Consider the following 22,562-nt stretch of genomic DNA (forward strand, 5'->3'; position numbering starts at 1 on the left):
TCCTAGAAACAAGGCTTCATAAATACAATGGATATTTTATGCCAGGGATGGGCAACCTGTAGCTCTCCAGATGTTGTTGGACTCCAACTCCCACCATCACCTTGACCAAAAGCCACACTGGCTGTGGCTGATGGGAGTTGAAGTGCAACAACATTAGAGTGAGTGGGGGACTTGAGACAGGCATCATGGCCTTATGATAAGGATCACCGGTATAATATATATAAGCACTGTGAATTGAATCACACGGATCTGGTGGTCATTGTTGTTGTTGTTGTTTAGTTGTTTAGTCGTGTTGTTTAGTCGTGTCCGACTCTTCGTGACCCCATGGACCAGAGCACGCCAGGCACTCCTGTCTTCCACTGCCTCCCGCAGTTTAGTCAGACTCATGTTCGTAGCTTCGAGAACACTGTCCAACCATTTGGTCCTCTGTCGTCCCCTTCTCCAACATCAGGGTCTTTTCCAGGGAGTCTTCTCTTCTCATGAGGTGGCCAAAGTATTGGAGTCTCAGCTTTAGGATCTGTCCTTCCAGTGAGCACTCAAGGCTGATTTCCTTAAGAATGGAGAGGTTTGATCTTCTTGCAGTCCATGGGACTCTCAAGAGTCTCCTCCAGCACCATAATTCAAAAGCATTGGTTCTTCGGCGATCAGCTTTCTTTCTGGTCTTTCTTTCTGGTGGTCATAGCACATGTTAAAGGTAAAGGTACCCCTGCCCGTACGGGCCAGTTGTGACCGACTCTAGGGTTGTGCGCCCATCTCACTTAAGAGGCCGGTGGCCAGCGCTGTCCGCAGACACTTCCGGGTCACGTGGCCAGCGTGATGAAGCTGCTCTGGCGAGCCAGCACCAGCGCAGCACACAGAAACGCCGTTTACCTTCCCGCTATAAAGCGGTACCTATTTATCTACTTGCACTTAGGGGTGCTTTCGAACTGCTAGGTGGGCAGGACCTGGGACCGAACGACGGGAGCTCACCCCGCCGCGGGGATTCGAACCACCGACCATACGATCGGCAAGTCCTAGACACTGAGGTTTTACCCACAGCGCCACCCACGTCCCTTCATAGCACATGTTAATAACCTCCAATTTGTCTGGAGCACTTATCCTGCCATTTGAAACGGCTTATCCTGTTTTTGTTTTCTTTAATGCTGATAGGATTTAACTTTTGATATGTTTATATGGTGAAGAGAATGACAGCACAAAAGACTACGTACAATACCCAAGGCACTTGCTCCAGTCAAGTGAAAGAGGCAATGTGGCGAGGGCAAGAAAATGACACATAGCAGAAGCCGTCAAAGCCAATGCATTCCTTCAGCCTCAGTTAAGAGAAAGGTTTAGGCACGAGGGGAGGGGAGAGAGAAAAGCCATGAAGCTAAACAAAGGCAGACATTTACAGCGGTTATCTATTAAGCTAAACAGAGGCAAGCGTTTATAGTTGTCGGCTGAAGGAATCTTGATAAAAATCTTGTAACAAGGCTGGTGCCAAAATGAGTAAGTGTGGGTGCCTAATACACTGTGGCTTCTAAATAAATTTTAGCTAGTAGTAAGCAGCAGGTATAACATCAGAGGGAAGATATTGCAACAGCCGCTGCTTTCTGTACTGCAAAGGGAAAGAAATTTATTTTTTAAACTTTTTTCTTTTTTGTATGCTGAGACTCCTATTGCTCCATTTCCATTCCATCTGCATGGGCTGCCTATTTGATTACGAGCCCAATTTACTGTAGAGGTGTTAAACATTAATGGTATAAAAAGCTTGGGGCCAGATTACCTGAGAAACTGGCCTTCTCCCACCTGGACTTTAAAAGCAGCAGCAAAGGCCCTGCTCTCTGTCCCAGACACCTGTGAGATCAAAATGGTGGGTAGGAAAGACAGGTCCTTTCCAGCAGCAGTGCCAGCACTATGGGATGCTTTGTCAGCAGAGATCCAGGACAGCTTCTTCCATCCTGTTGGTATTAAAGGGTTAAGAAGCTCTAGTCAAGACGCTCTAATCACTGAGCAGCTGGAGGTCGTTAACCTTCCAGGAATGTGAGTTTGTATAAATAGTCAACTCACTCCTGTGTTTGCCCCCTCCTTCCCCTTCCCTTTTCTTTTGGGGCGTGTTTGCTGAAATGTGTGATTCTTCACCAGGGTTTTTTTGTTTTGTGTAAATAAACCTTTTATTTGAGTTCCAAACCGCTTGCTCCAAGGTTCCTTTATTGAAGAGATGCTGACTCTCTAGCCCTTCTTGAGCCGCTGTGCGAAATGCTCTGCTGTAATGGGACATAGTCGCGTCGGAAGCGCACTGGACTTTTGATTAGCATTAAACTAATTAAAGTTTAATGGGACAGGTTATGGCTGTTTGTACGCCAAGAAGGAGATAAGGAGTGCAGTTCAGAGTGATTTATGAAAGGACTGGAGCGAAGACAGAAGCGGTTGCCAACAACGAAAGCCTTCAAAGCAGCTTGAGTCCTGCAACGTGCCTAGGAAAAGTTTTAAAGAGGCACTGCGCAGTTTGTACTCGCTGGAAGACGTCTTATTCCTCGAGGAGCCACCTCAGCAGCTGGGAGACGGTCTACAGGTCTGTGAGTATCGTTCCTAAGCCCCAGGGAGGATGGCAGAGTCCCAGGAAAGTTTTACTGTCCCATTTACGCGACTCAATGGGAAAAATTGGCAAGATTGGAAGGCTAGAGTAAGGGTTTGGTTGCAAGCAAAAGAGTTGTGGAGTTGTACTGAAGCACCGCCTTTACAGGCAGCTGCAGACGCGTCTGCAGAAGACAAAGCAGCAGCGGCAGCTTCACAGAAACGCGACAGGAAAGCCCAAGGTCTACTAGTTTTGGCAGTGGGACCAGAGCAAATGCCTTATGTTTCTGAGTTAAAGAACACGCATGAGGTCTGGACGGTTCTGCAGCGGCTAAATTCCAGAAACACTGCGGGGGCCAAGATCCATGCTACAAGATGTTTGTTTGATTTACGTCTCCAACCGGGAGCGTGTGTGAAAGAACATATTGCCAAAATGGTGTCTGCCTTTAATCAACTAAGACAGCTGGGCATTCCTTTCTCTATGGAGCAGCAGTCATACATATTGTTGTCTTCTCTTGATAAAAGCTATGAGACTCTAGCTTTAACTTTGGAAGCTATGCCTTCATCTGAATTAACCCTTGAATACATTTCTTCTCGACTTGCAGATGAACAGGATAAAAGGCAAAGAGAAAGAGGTTTGTCTTCAAAGGGGAGTTATGCTGTGCCTAAGAGTGGGGATGCTGAGTTTGAGAACACAGTAAATGCTTTTGCAGCTAGACACTGTTTTCGCTGTGGTTCCTCTTCCCATTTAATCAGGAATTGTACACGTGAACCTGGTCAAGACAGCACCAAGGCTGTTACCCCTAGTTACCAGACAAGGAGTTCCAGGGGACGTCGAAGAAGAGGAGGAGGTCGTGGCTACTCCCACAGCACACAGCACATGGCTTCAGCAATGGCGTTGATGCAAGGGCGTGGCCAAGGCAGCAATCTACGCTGGTTGATCGACAGTGGTGCATCTCACCACCTGGTGGCGCCATCTAGTGTCCGTTTGCAGAATTGCAGACATTTGCAAACCCTTAAAGTTGTGACAATGGCAGATTCAAATAAACGTTCCTTAGAGACCGTAGGCACAGTGTTTTTGAAGTGTTTGCAAACAGAAATTGATGCCTACGTGCTAAAGGGAATGAAGGGGTGTATTTTGTCTGTGTCAGAACTTGATAGAAATGGGTTTAAAACTGTGTTTGAAAATGGGGTTTGCACTATTTCAAAGAATAACGTATCTCTTTTGCAGGTGGAATGCAGAGATGGGTTATATTATTTTGAGACAAGTCCAGATGAAGTTGAACAGGTTCATGCTGGTTGTGTGAACTCGCCTACCCATAATTCTTGTGTTCATTTATGGCATCGCCGTTTGGGACATATTAATTTTCAGTATGTTAAAAGGCAACCTGAATTATCAGAAGGGTGCAAATTGAACAAATGTACTAAGTATTTGGATTGTACTGCATGCAAAAGGGCGAAGGTTCATAGATGCAGCTATCCCAGTTCAAATAGGAAATCTGACAAAGTATTCCAACTTGTGCATATGGACCTATGTGGCCCAATGCCTGTTGCTAGCATGGGAGGTTCGAGGTACGCACTGTGTCTCTCAGATGACAAAACAAAGGTTACATGGTTTTTTCCTCTCAAAACAAAAGCAGATACTGCAGAAACAGTTAAAAATTGGGTTCATGCAGTAGAACTTGAATTCAGTACTAGAGTACTTGCTTTTCAGACAGACAGAGGGTCAGAATTTACCGGGTCTGTGTTGCAGAATTTCTTTAAGAAAAAGGGAATTAAGCATCGTCTGTCTACACCTTATTCCCCCCAAGAGGGAGGCGTGGCCGAACGCAAAAACAGGGTTCTGCAAGAGTTGGCAAACTCTATGTTGTTTGATGCTAAACTTCCTCAAAGTTACTGGGCGGAAGCCTGGAAGACGGCTACTCATGTTCTGAACCGAGTATATAATTCGGTAATTGATACTACGCCATATTTTGCTTTATATGGGAAGAAGCCCAAAGTTAATTACTTTCGGGTGTTTGGATCTCAAGCCTATGTACTTATCCCAAAAGCGTTAAGGAAAAAGGGAAGTCCAAGGGCTAGGAAACTCATCTTTTGTGGGTACGAACCACATGCCAAATCTTGGAGGTTCGTGAACCCAGATGGGGATACTACAAGAGTGATCCTCAGTAGGAGCGCTGAATTTTGTGAGCAATCCGGATGGACTCACTTACATGCTAACCCTGACATTTTGAGAGATGATTTAGGCATTTATGCTGAGAAAGAAAGTCCAGAGGGTGATGAGCCAGAAGGAGATGGTGCACATGGTTCAGATGCAGATTCTGACCAGGCACAAGGTTCTTCTCCTAAGGTAGAAAAGCCAGAATCTAAGAGTGTTCCAACATCGCCAGTCAGTAGGCCTAGCAGACAGCAAAAGCGAAGCAGGTCGCCTGCAACACCAGGCCCAAGGGAGGTATCTAAACGGAGGTCTTTATCCCTAGAGGCACGTCCAGACATAAAGTCTGAGACAGATTCTGACAGCCAACGGTCAGAGGGGGCACAAGAGGAGCAATTGCGCAGGTCAAAACGTGCCACAAAGGGCAAGCCGCCAGAGCGGTTTAAGGTGACAAGTGTATACGTAAATATGGCACAGTGTGAGCCAGATAGCTATATGGAAGTACAACAGCTTCCAAGCTCAGAAGCCGTAAAGTGGCAGGAAGCAATGGAAAAAGAGATGGCTTCAATGAAGTCTCTCGGTGTGTTTACAAGTACAGAGCTTCCAAAAGGCCAACAAGCTGTAGGTTGTCGATGGGTATATCGTTTAAAGCCCACAACTACTGAGGAGTTGCAATATAAAGCCCGACTAGTTGCAAAAGGGTTTTCGCAGCGCAAAGGAGTTCACTATTCTCAAATCTATGCCCCTACTTCAAGATCGGAGTCATTAAGAATGCTTTTAGCCTCTTCAGCTAAGAAGGGAAATAAGCTGTTTCATTTTGATGTCAATGTGGCTTATTTAAATGCAGACTTACAGGAGGAAGTCTATATGACGCCACCACCAGGTTTTGAAGGAGACAAGCCAAACCAGGTCTGGCGCCTACACAAATCCATTTATGGGTTGAAACAGTCCGCCCGTAATTGGAATTCCTGCTTAAACGATGCTCTAGAGAGCATGGGGTTCAGAAAGAGCGCAGCAGATGCGTGTCTTTATCTAAAAGGCTCGGGATGTGAACAAGAAGCAGTCTTGATATTTGTTGACGATTTATTATACAGTGGAAAGGACGATAACCTTGCACAACAATTTGCCACAAAGCTTGGAGAAAGGTTTCAGATAAAATCACTAGGCAATGTATCTGTTTATCTAGGAGTTAAAATTCAGCAAGATGAAGATGGGAACTATTGGCTCAGCCAAGAAGCTAAGATCCAGCAGTTGCTGGAAAGGTTTAAAATGGACAACTGTGCTGGTGTTAAAACCCCAATGGAGTTAAGTTACACAAAGGATGCTCAAACTGAGCAACAGGCAGAGTTCTGTAATCCCGGGGTTTACCAGTCAGCGATAGGCAGTCTACTCCACATTGCACAGTGGACTCGGCCCGATATAACATATGCTGTCAACATGCTGTGTAGACAAGCTGAAAAACCATCAATGCATGCTTGGCAAGGAGTAAAAAGAGTTTTAAGGTATCTCCAAACTACCAAAAGGTTTCGCTTAAAACTATCAGCAGAGGGCAGCACACAACTCGAATGTTGGGCTGACAGCAGTTGGGCAGATGCTGGACCAGATAGAAAATCAGTGTCAGGAATGGCGATAAAATTTGGAAATGCACTAATTGGTTGGAGATCAAGAAAACAATCACTTATAGCTTTAAGTTCAACTGAATCTGAGTTCAATGCATTATCAGATGTATGTAGAGAACTGGAATTTTATAAGCAACTGGTACAAGAATTGTTTGGAGAATGTTCCCTACCTATCAGAGTTTGGGAAGACAATCAACCTTGTATTAAACTAGCTAAATCAGGTCAATTCAAGGCACACACAAAACACTTGGATATCCGTTATCAAAATGTATGCCAAAGTGTAAAACAAGGTTTAATTGAACTAAAGTATTGTCCAAGCCAAGAAAATCTCGCAGACGGTTTTACAAAAGCTTTGAGTCCGCAATCTCATAAATGTTTCTGTTCAGGTTTAAATTTGAATTAAGGTTGGTACAGCTCAGTGTTACGAGCGAGAGGGGGTGTTGGTATTAAAGGGTTAAGAAGCTCTAGTCAAGACGCTCTAATCACTGAGCAGCTGGAGGTCGTTAACCTTCCAGGAATGTGAGTTTGTATAAATAGTCAACTCACTCCTGTGTTTGCCCCCTCCTTCCCCTTCCCTTTTCTTTTGGGGCGTGTTTGCTGAAATGTGTGATTCTTCACCAGGGTTTTTTTGTTTTGTGTAAATAAACCTTTTATTTGAGTTCCAAACCGCTTGCTCCAAGGTTCCTTTATTGAAGAGATGCTGACTCTCTAGCCCTTCTTGAGCCGCTGTGCGAAATGCTCTGCTGTAATGGGACATAGTCGCGTCGGAAGCGCACTGGACTTTTGATTAGCATTAAACTAATTAAAGTTTAATGGGACACATCCTATCCACTTCTTCAGCTGTTTTCAAGCAACTAAAGAACACTGTTTTATGATCCTGGTTTTAAATTTATTCACTTGTTTATTAAATTTATACCCCAACCTCCATCCTAAAGGAGCGCAGGGCTGCTAGTGCTTTCAGATTCTTACCTATGTCTGTTTTAATTATTCTGATGGTTTTAATGCAGGGCTAGGGAACTTACTTTTTTCAGCCTGAAGGCTACATTTCTTTGTGGGCAACTTTCTGTGGGCTTGGGCCTAATAATAATAATAATAAGTACGTTCTTCTCTCTATAAAATTTTGGTTAGTAGAAGGGGTTGGAGTGATGTTGATTTGGGGATAAATGCTGGCCATGCCTGCTGTGATTGCTATTCTTCCCTGTAATATATACTCAGCCTATACATTTGCAAAATGGTTACAAAGACACCACCATGTACAATATTTTCTCCTTCGAAGGAAATTGATCCAGCAGTATCTGATTTATCTAAATGAGCTTTCTTGGAGATCAATTTCCTGATCGATCAGTCTCCATAGAGATCAGTTACCTGGCCAACTAGAAAAATATAATTATATGGATGCATTTAGCACCACATGTAACAGAGGGGTGCCACAATGGAACTGAAATGCTGAGTTGGGGCCAGGGCTCCATTCCATGAGTGGGTTAGTAATGGACATCAATAGCCTCTATAGGCTCTGAAGTCTGTGTAGATCAATTGTTTCAATGCAACACCTTGCCTATTCATCTTCCATCAAGCAATAGGCTTTTAGGCTGCACTCTAGGTTGTCTAGATGCACACAACTAACTAGAGTAACCCACAGGCATCAGTGAGAGACCACTATAAGAAAAAATGGGGAGGGGGAACTAAAACTTCATGTCTGTCTTTATCTATCTATAACGTGCTAATTATTCCAGTCATGAAGGTTTAATGGTAACTGGAAAAGTCAGATCTATACAGGGGACAATAAAGATGCCTTTGTTGGCATCTATGGATTTATTGCAAACTTCCATCAAAATAAAATTTAACCCAGATTGTAAATTCATTTTTTTGTAACGTACAGACACAAATTGATCCATCTGTTCTGTAATAATCCAACATCCAGTTGCCATAAAGAAGTTGGTCGCCTGCCATTTGAGCATGCAAGAGCTTTTAAAAATGCACATAAAAGTCTCATGGAAGCAGGAACCCATGCTATTTGGGAGCTAATTAAATCAAGAGATCTACCCATCACAAATGTATTCTCTGACTCTAGCAGCAAGTGCATTGTGATTGAGAGCTGTATGCTTTAGCAGTGGGGACCATATCCAACAGAAAGGCTTCTTGCTGAAATGTTGCTTCGGTGTACAAATCTTCCAATGCTAATGAAAAGCACAAAGTCAGATGTGTTGAGCATTACAGATTGCTGTTGTCAGCCTCAGAACCTGGAGCCATTGTTTACTAGAGAATGTCTTACTTTTGGTCTCCATTCATCAAGAAGCAGCATCACCCCCGAACTTGCTATTCTTACAGGTTAGATGACAGAAATGATTGCATTAAACCAGTCCCCATAAATAATGAATGATCTTCAATTTACTACCTCCCTTTTTTGGGTTTTTTTGCCTCACTTCTATATTTGGTAGCAAATAAAAGGCTTCTCACATGAAGAAAAGGGCATGCATCTTTGTCAGGTTTCACTAAAACAATTATGTAAAACACCTCAAACTTTCCTTTTGCTGGAGGAGGTGAAATTTGACCTTGCAAAGATTTGTCCCAAATCCTATTGTTATAGGAGCACAGAAAACCAAGTACTATTTGGAAGTGGCGATAGGCAAAGCTGTAAATTTTGGTTTCTCGTTTTTCCATTTTTCCATTCAATTCATCACATTTCCACATCAGCTTGCAATTTTTCAAAAAGCCTCATCAGAATTTTGGTGTGAATTTCTCCTAATGCACATATTTTTGTATTATGCAATAATCACACTTTTGCAGAGTCATTTCCCTTTCTATGGTACATTTTGTACGCTTTTGCCAATAATATGTGTATTTTGATGCACATTTTACCCTAGTAGATGAACATTTGTATGCATTACAGTGGTACCTCTAGTTGTGGACACGATCCGCTCCAGGGTGCCGTTTGCACCCCAAAAAGTCCACAACTAGAGCAGCGCTTCTGCGCAAGTGCAGAGCGCGATATAGCACTTCTGCATATGTGTGAAGCGCGCAGAAAGCTTATGCACGTGTGTGGTGAAACCTGAAATTATACACTTCCAGGTTCGCCGCGTTTGCAGGCCGAAAAGACGCAACATGAACTGAACGCAACATGAGGTATGACTGTACAGTACTTGGTTGGAAAACTGCATTGCAAAATATGGAAAAGTGTGAATTATGAAAGATAGTTGTGTTTTCATTGCCCTGGTACCTCGGGTTAAGTACTTAATTCGTTCCGGAGGTCTGTTCTTAACCTGAAACTGTTCTTAACCTGAAGCACCACTTTAGCTAATGGGCCTCCCGCTGCCGCCACGCCGCCGGAGCACAATTTCTGTTCTCATCCTGAAGCAAAGTTCTTAACCCAAGGTAATATTTCCGGGTTAGCGGAGTCTGTAACCTGAAGCGTATGTAACCTGAAGTGTATGTAACCCGAGGTACCACTGTATTGTATTGTTTCAGAAAGTGCAAATAAGGAAGGTTTGCCTTTAAATGGAACTGAATTGAATTTCTTCTCTATCCTTACTTGGAAAGCATTTAATAGTAGTTTGAATTTCTTGCGCCCCATAACGCGATGGACAGCAGCTGATACAGGACACATGAGTTGGATGCAAAAGTTCCCTTTCTCTCTCAGAAGGAGCCCTCCTTTGATGAATGGATTCCTTTCACTGAATGAAGGTCTCCCTTCTGTCAGAGGAAGCTGCTTCTGGCTGAGAAAGGTGACCTTTGGATGTAACCTAGCTTGTCAGCTGCTTTCAAAGCAGTCTATAGTCTACACTAAAAATCAAATTTCTGCATCAGGCTGGATTCTGTGACCTGCATAAACTTATCAATTTAGCAAACGCAGATTTTAAAAAACCAAAACCCAAATGCTTATTTACAGCTTCTCTTCCATCTTTCCATCCTGTTGGGTGTTTACAGTGGCTCACAACATTTTTGAAACAACCAATCAGCTTCAATAAAAGTGCGTTAAAACAGGAATCTGAAACCAACCACTGAACTCATTTATTCCAAGCAATATCTTGTTTGCCTTCTTAAGTTCACAGCAGATTTTGTACACCAAAAAGAACCCTGAAGTAATATTTCATGGTCTATCAGTTGCTAGAGTGGTTTATGCTTGTTGGATATGTAAGGAGATGTCTGTGAAATAAGAATGGCTCGGGAAACTGTGGGGTATTTTGTAAATTGTCAAATGCAGGAGAATTCATTAACTAATTATAGAGGCCAGTAGTTGTTTTTAGTTGTGTTTTTTTATTAAAAAAACCCCCAATGTAAATAGTGAAGCCACATACAGAGGGTAATATTCTGCTTATCATTAATTATTTTACCTTACAGAAGTACGGTGGTGTATAAATTACCTAAATATGGAGGTTAGTTTTAACTTCTGTGTGTTTTGATAACTCCCTCTCCTGAACACTTTGACCACGATTCAAAAGAAATTATTGTCTTAAACCAGAATCATATCTCGGCAAACAGAGCTTTCTTTGAAAAATGTTCACAATAGCCATTTCCCATTGCTGGACATGTAATCTCCTGTTTGGTTTAAAGCAGCAGTTTGGCTCTTCAGCAGTCAGAATTGCTGTAGCGAAAAGGAAACACCACCTGAAATTCTTGGTACCGTGACTGAACAGCAAGCAACCAAGGAAGAACCAGTGGTGGTGGAAGACTAGTTTGCTACACTGCATGTCCATAGAATCTTCTGAATGTCTGTACTGGCATGAGCCAACGAGGGTGTTAGCCTGAACAGGCTGCTAAGGATTCTGCGCTACTGCCCTTCCTGCTTCTTAACCACACAGCAGCAGCAAGAAGGAGGAGCATGAATCTCCTTCCGCCATCTCACATTGGCACATGTGTTCATGCCACATGGATATATTCCAAATATCAAGGAGAGACTAACATGTGGCCTTCAGGATTTTGATGGACTGCAGCTCCTAGCATTCCTGCCAGTGGGTCAAGCTGGCTGTAGGCTGGTGGAAGATGGAGACCAGCAATATCCAGAAGGCCACAGACTAGCTACAAGACAAAGAGACAAACATCATAGCTACTTAATGAGCCGGTAGGATGGCATACCTTGTATCCAGGTTTCCTCCCTCGCTTCTTTGGAATCTTCACAACAGGCAGAGAACCAGCTGGTGCAGAATAGAGGTTATGAACAGCCATTTTCATAGGTGTTGAATGGAGCGGGGGTCTTCCTCTTTTTCGACCTGGTATTCTGGGAGACTGCATGTCCACAGTATCCAGTCTTGGAGGCAGTGATGGCAAATGATTCATAAGTAAAGGAGCTGTAAATTAATAATAAAAAAGTTATATTGTTGAAAATGGGGGTGGGTGGGGAAGAGAGAACCACAAACAAATTTTGTAAGCAAGGTAGAGGAATGGTCGCCATCCATCTCCCATAGTGGTCCCTCCCTCTCCCAGCTGCCACTGCAGGGGTGTCTGAAGGTCCATCTTCCTCCATTACATTTTAACGTTATCACCAATGTCATGGGGAAAGTAATGTGCCCATCCACAATGACAAAACACACTTCTTATCACAGTGGGTTCAATCCAGACTGCTATTTCTGAGCTGAAAGGCCCCTTCTGTTCACAAAAGTCTTTAGATGGAATGGAGGAAACCCACTGAAAAAAGGGATGAATCAATTTCCTCTTATTCCCCCCCCTCTACAGTCCCCACCCTGTCGTGGGGGCATGCCTCAATCCCCCTAGACAGATTTTTGGAAGGACTGTGGGGCAGAGAAATAAGCAAAAGTCACTGTAATGTATGCATTATCAACTAAATACTTGACATATGGCCCCTTTAAGAGAAACATCTATGACCCAGGGGGGGGCAGATGCTGGACAGCAGACTCACAGGTATGCCCTGGCTAGAGTGTTAGTTTCTGCTTCCTGCAGGCTCCTAGGCCTCATCAAGAATAAAACTCAATAGCCATTACCTCAGCTTCTAGTGTGTTCCTATAGAAGGACACCTGTTCCCCTTCCACTGCCCAGAGGATGCTCCTGCTAGTAGGAGCAAAACCTGAAGCCAAGCCACTAATCATGGAAAGGACCGTTTCTGCATGGCTGGAACAGAAGCTTCTGTATAGACGTAAAACTCGTATCTGTTGCTCCACCCACTTTTTACTTTAGTCATGGCCACTTTGGCATTTGGCTGTGGACCCAGGACAGTTGTCTTTGGACTGAAAAAGGTTCCCCATTCCTTCTTTAATCTATGGATTAAGGACACATCTGTCTACAGCTTGCACTGTGAAATACCATCATGCCTCATAGCTTCCCACATCTTGGTTAAGTTTGGTGTGAATGCTCAGTTCTAGGGGATGCTTGCATAGTAGGTGTTGCCTATAGAATTGCCATACTTTATTGACTCCACTTCTGAAGAATGTCTAAATGATTTCATCTCAAATCATTGTCCTCCTGCAACTTTCCTGTGCTTCCTTTGTCCAACTTTTTTTTTAAAGAACAGAACACTAGCACAATCTCCACAGGTCTCTATCACTACCCTTCCTTCTATTTAAAAGAGGTGTCGTTTTGATGTTTATAGGTTGAGCCTATCTCTTGCATCCATCCTTCAGCTGCCACTATCAGCCAGCACCATTTCAGCCATGTATTTCTTAAATCAGCACTTCAATTTCTGCTTATTTTACTCATTCTTTAAAAACTATTACAATATTGATGCAATTATGTGCTTTAGCACACGCACACAAAACACATTTTTCTGTCCACAAAGCAAAGAGTAAACAATCCTTAAATCTTCAAATGAGAAATACAACTGTTTGGCTTAACCTGGAAATTATCACTTTTAGACCTAGATCTCTGATGCACACAAGCTAGCTAAAGTTATCCAAATGGTCAAAGAAATGTACTTTGCAAATGGCTAGAAAAATCTCTATGTTACATGAAAGTTCCCAGACTGGTTGGTGGCATTAAAAACTGCTTTTGGCCTCAGACAAGGTGAGACTCAGACACAGTGACCAAAGGGTGGTTTGTAGCATGTAGTATTAATCCCCATTACATTGAGGTTAATATATTGGAGAAGCCAGAAAATCTGACATGAAATTATTGTAGATGACACCAATAAGGCTTCCATAATTATGAATGTATTTACGCAAAATGATCCTTAGAAAAAGGAGCAGAGATGACTCCAATTTTGTGCTGAAGCAAATGCATTTGTTTTTGAAGCTACTCAATAATAGATCTTTTAAACAGAGTTACAGGCACTTACTCTGCTCAGATAGATCCATTATACGCTGTAAGATTTGAAGATTGGTTATAACACCATTAACACCAGCTGTCCAAAACTCTCAAACACATGGTAAAAGGTCTAACATCATATAAAACCACATGCTGAGTAAAGAAGGATGGTAAATACAAAGAGGCTAAATTAATAGATTGCCTAGAAATGATGTGATAAGGCTGCATAGACAGACCCCACCAGCTTTTTACACACACATTCTATTGATATAATTTTTTCTCTTTCAAAGTAGAGATTTCCGATAATTGTGCAGGACTTTTCCCCTCCTCACATCCAGACATAGTCACAATAAGAAAAGCACACAGAAAGCAAAAGGTTGGTTCATAAGAGAAGATCAGCACACCAAAATCCACATTTGGGCAATACCTTTATCAGAACTAACAAAAATGTCATAAAATGAGCACAATTTTTCTCCAGCTCTCTTTGTCAAGATGTTACACAAAGCAGGAAGTAGTGGGACAAGGAAAAATCCTAAGAAAAAAATTCTGGCAATTAAGGTCAGGTGCTATAGCCAGCAGTCAGCTTTCAGACTCATTTCCAAGATGGAAACTACATACCGAATAAGTCTCTGCTGGGTGGTGCAGATCATACAACAAAGATTCTGAGACACAGAAGCAACAGCTGCTCTCCATTTTTGAAAGCACAAAGGTTACCCAGATCTGTGGCATGCCGTAATGGAAACACATTGGTTCCTGGTTAGACAGAGAGCAGAAGTAAAGAGAAGCTGGGCCTTTGTGGACAGGTCTTACATGCAGGGATGTCTGCAGGAGTTTTTCCAGAGGAGGGCAAGGTAAAATATGGAATGTGGGGAGCAGGCTAGCTTCTCAGAAAAAATGAGAAGACTATGCCAGAAACATACAAGAAAGGAAGGTAGGTAGGTAGGAAGGTTGGGATCTGTGGATATTGGAAGGGCAATTTCCCCTTGACCCTAGTCCCTGGATGGCCATGCTTTAATGTAACAACAGTTTCTTACTCTGCTTTTTGAAATGTCAGAGAGTGGTGCTAGAAAGTGTTGTAGCTGTATTGACATTTAAAATTGTATTTTATGCTTAGCTGTTAGAGTCACTTCTAAAGAGATTATTGTTTGTGCTTGCTTCTGTTCATACTGTTATCTAATGTTATGTTCGGATTGTTACTTTTACTGATTGTTTATTTGCTTATGTTGATTGGTTTATATTGTTAGTCATTTTGGGTTTCTTTGGAAAATAAGTTCTAATATAATTTATTGTCACCCTCATTATGATAAAGAGACCCACAGGGGCTTTAGAAAGACAGGGTAACAATCCTTATATAGATAAATAGTCCACAGTTCAATTCCAAATGGTTCTCTGGGCAGGTAATATTTAAAATAATAAATTGAAAGAATAGCCATCAATATTAAAATATAAAGCAGTGAGATGTTAAAAACAGTGGCAGTTCTGAAAACCAAGCAACAGAGCCAGGAGGATTTTTTAAAGCACCAAAATATATAGCAATAACTAAAAAATTTCAGCAAATTAAAAAAATTAATTACCTGATACCAAAAAATAATAAGGAAGGTGGATATATTCAAAGCTGGTATTTAACTTGGTGGGAAGTCTAGTGAAAGAGATGGTAGTCTGATCACAGCCCATCTTTAGCTGTTACCAAGATATCTGGTAAGCACCTTTATCACACTTCACACAAAATATCTAATCATATTTAGAGCTGGAAAACCAATGCCCTGAGTAAGTTAATAGGTTGAGCTCTTATTTCCAGGAAAACATCTTTATTATATATTTATTCATATCCCACGTTTTCCCCTGAAAGGATTCAAGGCTGCGTAAAAATAAGAATTGCTAACAACACAGGAAAAACAGTAATTAAAAAACAAATAAACATTAATGGGATTAATGGGATTAATTAATGGAACTAAAATGATATACATAGATAAAGGAAAGCAAAGGAAGACCACCCTGGCCCCAACCATTGCTACACTTTCACCTAATCTACACGTTTGTACACATTAATTGGTAGGAGAACTGCATTGCAAAATTCAGGAAAGTGCGGATTTTGAAGGATGGTTGTATATCAGTTTGCATATTGTTTCAGAAAGTGAAAATTAGGTAAGGTTGCCCTTAATTTCAAACTGAACCAAATTTCCCTCCCACCCCTTTTTTAGGCATCTGCTGAGTAGGGATTTGCTTTTCCATGTCATTCATTTTGACTCCTGTGCCATAGAGAATTCCTGATATCTCATTATTACTATTTAGATTCCCTCTGCCTTGTTTCCCCCCAATTTGAAGCCACTTTACATATATTTGTAAAGCACAACCATTTTTCTGTTCATCTCATAATCTGGATGCTCTGAATGTTCCCAAGTCATGTGGATAAATGGGAAACAGAAGAGAAGAGCAGGGCCCATAATTCTACTGCTCATATGCATACATTTGGTTAAATTGTGTCATTTTTAAAAATACTTATTAACTCAAGGCTTGGACCTGTGAAGCGGCATTCCTGCATTGGCAATTTATCCAATTCTTTGTAAGTATTAATCACTAATGTAAACGGAAGACATAACCAGATTGGAAATCAGCAATGTCCAAAGAATCTAAGTTCCTGTCTGCCTTCCACCTCTTGCTAAAAACTAATATGTAGTATGTCCATATAAAATCTACCTGATCAACAAAAAATCACAAGCCCAAGCTAGTAAGGAGGCAGCAGTTAATTTTCTGGTTCAGTTTCACAGAATAATAGTTTCCTATATAGTTAGCTTAGCAGAGTTAAAGGTTCCTTTGGAGGACAGGAAATTTGATATTCAGGAGATAATACTTGAAAGAAGCAGAGTTCCTTTCATGTTTCTGAGCCTCATGAATGTGAGAAGTAGTATATAAATTAACCTGTAGTAATAGGCAGCATTAATGCCTTTATGGACTTTTGATATCATTTGTAAAAGGTCAGGATTGCGGAGTTATAAATGAGTTATATTAACCTTCCACTGCAACTCATATTAATTTTTCAACTTCCAGCTGTATTCCAAGGCACTGATTCCTAAATCGGGGGGTCAGAGCCAAGGAATGGGCTACTAGAACATGCTTGCATGTCCCGCCCCCCGCCCCCCCGAAACTGCATGTTGTTGGTATCCTTGTTAGCAAAAAAGAAAAGAAAAAGAAAAACCTCTCTATGGGGCTACTTTACAGGTAAACTACATGCAGACTTGCAGTCCTTGACCAGTACAAACAAAATGGCTGCCAAACAGAAGCCATTTCAAACTTCTCCCACCATGACAGATGTCACCACTTGCATACAGGGCTCACTATGTCAGACAGAGCAATTTTTATCCACATCTGTATTTACACTGGGATTGGAAACATTTGCTCTCTCTGCATAAGACCCTTCTTCATTTTAACTGCTTACTTACTGAATGGAGACATGACTAGAAGGAGCCACAAAATGGAACACAGCAGCTCTTTTGCTTTCTACACTGTAACAATGAGTAAAGAAGCTGCCATTTTGTTGAAAGGCTATACTTGGGTACAAGAAAGTTATGCATAGTTGATGTATAAGCGGGGGTATTTTGTGTCTGTGGTACCTAAGGTTTTCTTCTTCTTTTTTGCAAGTTTTTCTCAAAACTGCTTTTAAAAAGTAATTGCAATCACCACCTCTTCTCGCAAAAATCTCACAGGGAATGACCACAGAATAGAACAAACTATATTTGTTTCTGTTCTTTCATTAATAGCATCCTACGTGCATTCATCTCCCTGCATTCTGAAGTTTCCACTGAGGAATTCAAACAGTCAATGGAGGGGACACAGAAATGTTGAAACCAGTGATTTTCTCGTTGTTTCAACATGACCTAATTGACTGCATGTTTTGATATGTGACAAATGCACAGTGCGATTGCAACTTTCCACCTCCTGGCGCAAGCCAAATTTCATAAATTTCTCAGGAGGTGGTGATTTTGATCTTGCCACACATCTCTGATATGTCAGGACATTCAAATCACTTGTCTCCATGCCCACAATTTTATCACAGGTATTTTTATCACGCCGCATACCACTTCAGCTGTTCACCTGAATATACCCACAGAAAATTCACAGTCCAGACATGGGAGTGGGGGAAAGGAAAATAAGATATTATTAATTACAGATGGGGAAAACGCATCCCCAGAGGCCTTCTCCATATCATTGTTTCTACTTCTTCTAGGCGATGTGGTACTTGCACAATGAGAAATGGGCAGATCTGAAAAACTATGACAGTGTTAAATAACCTAGCACACATTATGCTTGCATGCATGACAAGTTACATGCATGTTGAAGCCACACAGAGAACTTCACGTTCTGCATGTGCACAGCTCCCTGCGAGGGTGGACTTGGGAAAGTGCAGCACATATAGACAGGACAGGGATGAATAATTCAGGCAGAGAGAAAAATATCTCTTACTGGGACAAGCTATTTTCATTTGTTTGTTTGTTTGTTTGTTTGTTTGTTTAGGGAACTGGGGGGTTAAATAAAAGCAGCAGCAGGATAGCAACAGCAGGCAACAGGCAGAGAGGAACAATATTTCAATTCTATATATTGTTGCAGAGCACAGAGGAGCGGCTTCATGTTGTGAACAGTTGACTTGGTGGCTGTGACAAAGAGCAACAAGATTACTTCACAAATTGAATCCACACTGCATGCACCTGGTCTGGGCTGAGCTTACTAGCTTTTCATGGTCACCATTTCACAGGATATAAATTATCCCACCTGCGTTTGCATTGAAGCAGAACCCACAATTAAAGTTTTCTTACAGTCCTCAATTGCACCTCCATGGAGTCGTACTTAACTGAGGAGGATTTCTCCCCCAAATCCACCAGGACTTCAGAATTAGTGCTCTGACTGCCTTTGTTCTTTTCCTCACTTCGGGGAGGAAGGAGAATGAGAGTGAATGGGTCCTTGGTGTCATCTCACAGTACATTTTTTTTAATAAAAAAGCTGAATTCACCAGCAGTGGCACTTTGCTGTCCTTTAGGAGATGTTTCTTTGAAGTATGACACTCCAGTGACAGAAGGAAGAGCAGTAGCTGAATACGCCTCTAACTCAGGTTTGGTTAATGAGCCAGAAGAACCTGAAAGAGTCTTTGAAGGAATGGGACCCAGAGGAGTAGAAGTGACCAACTTCCATTCCTACAGTCTTACCTTTCTTCATTTGGTCTGACATTTTTGTTGAAGACTAGCAGCCTATGGCAATGAATTGACGATGTAAAACTCTACAGACAAGAATGATGTAGACAGGGGTTTTTTAGAAAAAGAAGTAAATATATGAAAAATGTAGCTGACAAGGTCACGTGATTATCAGGATTTGCTAGGTAGTTTGAGTGCATAAAGAGAGAACAGAAAAAGAAATTACCAAATTCAGTTTTCAGACTTTAAGGGGAGGGGTTGATACACAGGTATATGCCCTATGAAAGAAAGAAAGAAAGAAAGAAAGAAAGAAAGAAAGAAAGAAAGAAAGAAAGAAAGAAAGAGACTAGAATTACTGTGAAATTAAAAAAAAACCAGATTGCTACAGCCAGTCTTTTAAGACACAGACTGAAGTATTTTCTTTATTGTGTTTATTGAAATATATGATCCCCCCTCTTTTTTAGTGATTTTGAAGGCAAATCTCATTCTTGTGCCTTTGCAACACAATGACTAGTAGTGCTCACATAACTGTGAGTGGTCTCTGTCATAATGTTCAGTGAAATTAAAGAAAAAAATGCTATGAAACCCTTTCCCATTCTCAACAGCGAGGAACAAGGCCGTACAGTTAGATGGTATGGACAAAGAGTGCTGGTATGATCCAGCCACAGTTAATCCAATCACAAAATCACGTTGATTTCCATTTGATGGATGTAAGCATATGCTGGTAAATGTTATTTCCAAAGTCATAGAATTATAGACTTGGAAGGGACCCTGAGGATCATCTAGTCCAACCCTGAATATGCAACTGTCCCACATGGGGAGCAAACCTGCAATCTTGGCACTATCAGCACCACACTCTAACCATCTTCAGTTAAAGTCCCTTTATCCAAGTTGAAGAAAAAGAAAACACTGAAAATATAGCCATAAAATGCTGGGAATTTTCTTTGCCTTTGTGAATATGATTGATTGATTGATTAGTTTAGCTCATGCACTGAGTTCAAGGCCAGTTTTGTTCACTAAGATTATAAATTTTATGTTATCATTGTTGCTGCTGCCCACTAAGTAATCAGTGAAGTGTCTGGGGCTATGCAAGCTGAACCAGTTCTTGGAAGATCCCAGGCCATTTTAAGCCACGTTTTCTTTTCATATTTCCTGCCCATCACTCAGATGTATTGATTAGATTTGCATTTGCTCTTCCATGTCTTTTTCTTCCACCACCTCACAACTGGGAGGTTTTTTTAAAAAACAATTAACCAACAAGTAAAAATAGCTGGTCACCCAGTGAGTTTCAAGGCTAAGGGGGATTTTGAACCCAAGACTAACTGAGGTAAAAGGCAAATATTCTTGGTGGAATCCAGCATAGCAATCAGATAAACATTCTGTCAGGGAAAGAATTTCCACTTGTGCCACAAAATATTATTCCCCTCTCCTCCTCATGAGTGTCCCTAAATCTGTTCTAGGGGCTCCCCCAACCCTCTGGAATGGTTTTGGGGAGGGTGCAGCGCACCCATGTTCAGAGGAAAGGAGGAAAGTCCTGTTACGCAAACAGAAAAACTTATGCTGATAGCAGAATACCACCCACTGACTACTATGCAATTTTGGCTCTCTTGTAATATTTGTCACATTATCTAAGAGCTGAACTTGCAAGAGTACATATTTAATAGTGCATATATTAAATTAATATATTAATGTATTTAAATTAATACACATATTAAATATATTAAGAATTCATATATTAAAAATGTGTTTCTTTCCATTTCTAGCCTATGTTGACAGTATTTTAGGTCTGTGGTGGAGGAACATGCATTGATTGCAAGATGATTGCAAGTTCCCTGAACTAATTGCTGGATACAGAATTATTAGCTTATGATCACTAGACTTATTTTAAGAGTTCAATGGTAAATATTTAATAAGTATTCAATAAGTACTTTGAGGGAGAGTAACAAATGCAGATTTCAGTATTTAAATGATATTTAATGGAGATAATATGCTTCAATACTCTGAATACATCTTCCAGAGGATTTTCTAAGCCTTAGTGGTTTGGCGAGATTCCCCCCCCCCCTTTTTTTTTTCAGCGGACTGTTAAATGGACGTTTTTGCATCACCCAAAATGAGAAAATGCTTCGTCAAAAAAGACAAAGGAGGATACAGATTTGCATAAAATTCATATGTATAGATGCAAGTTTAGAAATAATTACTATAATTTAAATAGAAACACAATGTGAGCAGGTCACCTGCATGCCTGCTCAGTCTGCTACCCAAAGCCTCACCGTAGATGGGCAACTTCAAGGTCTCTCCTGGGCTCCATTTTTATAGCTCATAATCTTTAAACCAGACTTGGATCAGACAGCTTGTTTAACAGACACTCTAAATCCCGTTTAGGGAACACATACCCTATCACGATAGATGATAGATAGATAGGTAGATAGATAGATAGATAGATAGATAGATAGATAGATAGATAGACAGACAGACACCTGTAAGGCTGTTGAGGGCAGTGTCAAAAGATTTCTGAGTTATTGTTCACTGGCTGTGCACAGACTACCAGCTTAAAATGCAGCCAGGACATTCTGTCTCTCAATTCTCTTTTCTTTTCTTTTTTCTCTTATGTCTTGTATTTTGTGTTTTTATACTATAAACTGCCCTTGATCTTCAGATGAAGGGCAGTACATAAATTTATTTTATTTTTAAAAAGGAAATTCAGATTGAAGCTGTTTTGCAGAAAAACACAAAAAATGCAGTATTTCATATGAGACAACAGGATAGATATGGATTATGGCTAATATGTGTACACCTTGCCCTGGAGAAATGGCTATATATTTATAATTATTTAAGTTTATTTCTGCAATTTATATAACTGCTTGATGTACAACAAAAACTCTCAGTGCAATAAAAATAAAAGTCAGTTAAAATCATGAAATCAAATTTAAGCAAGATGCTTGCTGGAATAAAAAAATACATTAAAATGTCTATGGTAGGTGAGCAGCTCTTTTATATAAAGATGCACGAACAGGAGAGGTCCTGACCAAGGAAACGACTGATTACATCTTGCTTACTTCAGGGCTGACAGCTGGGATAAATATCCCATCCAATGAACAGATGAGCTGACTTCAAGCGCAGGCTACAGAGCCTGTCCTTTTCTGAGAGGAGTAAAACAGAAACCATTTACTTGTGATATCTGAGTACCCAAGATACTTACTTTTAATGAGATGACATTGAAATAAATGTGCTGCCCTGAACATTCCAAAGCGGAAACTCTTCTTTTAAACTTTAAGCTTAATTGATCCTGTGCCGTGAGAAATCTTATTGAAATCCGAGGGGTTTGTGCTGTTAAGCTCCTTTTCATGTACTCAATCAAGTGGCCGCGAGGACAAATGACTTTATTACTAATCAAAAAGGAAGATGTCTGTGTAATTTTACAAATTGCCCTGTTATGAGCGCCATTCTGCCATTCATTTTGCTCAAGAAGAGACTCTCCTGCTGAAACGGAATCAGATTTGCAAGTTACCATTTTAAGCAAGAGATGCCCTAAGAGCTTCTCTGCACTCCAATCTAAGATCAGCAAATCATAAACCTGTGCTTCTTGAATGAACGCCACAATGCTGCAGGATGGCTATTCAAGGAAACAATGGCCAATGATGACATCTGACGGCCGAAATCTACATGTTGAAATTTGGGTTTGGATAGAAATCCTAGTTCTGTCTGACATATTTAGCAGAAACATTTCAGATTCCAACATCAAAATTGATTTATGTCCTGGGCTTATACGGGGCATAGAATGCCAAAGCGTAAAGCAGATGTTCTGAGCCAGGAGAGGAAGGAGAGTAGCGAGCTGGCTGGGCTGATGAGATTTCTTGTCCA

General features: G+C 41.1%; 1 protein-coding gene across 2 annotated transcripts in view; it reads right to left on the reverse strand.

Moving 5' to 3' along the window:
• The window catches only part of SCML4 (Scm polycomb group protein like 4), a 76,959-nt gene that overhangs the window by 34,315 nt on the left and 20,082 nt on the right, over positions 1–22,562 (reverse strand). For both annotated transcript variants that reach the window (XM_083497701.1, XM_083497700.1), the window contains one exon: positions 11,401–11,612. In XM_083497701.1, coding sequence (XP_083353827.1) covers positions 11,401–11,601 — 201 coding nt within the window. In that variant the 5' untranslated portion in view covers positions 11,602–11,612. The remainder of the gene's footprint in view (positions 1–11,400; positions 11,613–22,562) is intronic.

The sequence above is a fragment of the Podarcis liolepis genome (genome assembly GCF_965112155.1).
Source record: "Podarcis liolepis genome assembly, chromosome: 3".
In the NCBI taxonomy this organism is placed as follows: Eukaryota; Metazoa; Chordata; class Lepidosauria; order Squamata; family Lacertidae; genus Podarcis; species Podarcis liolepis.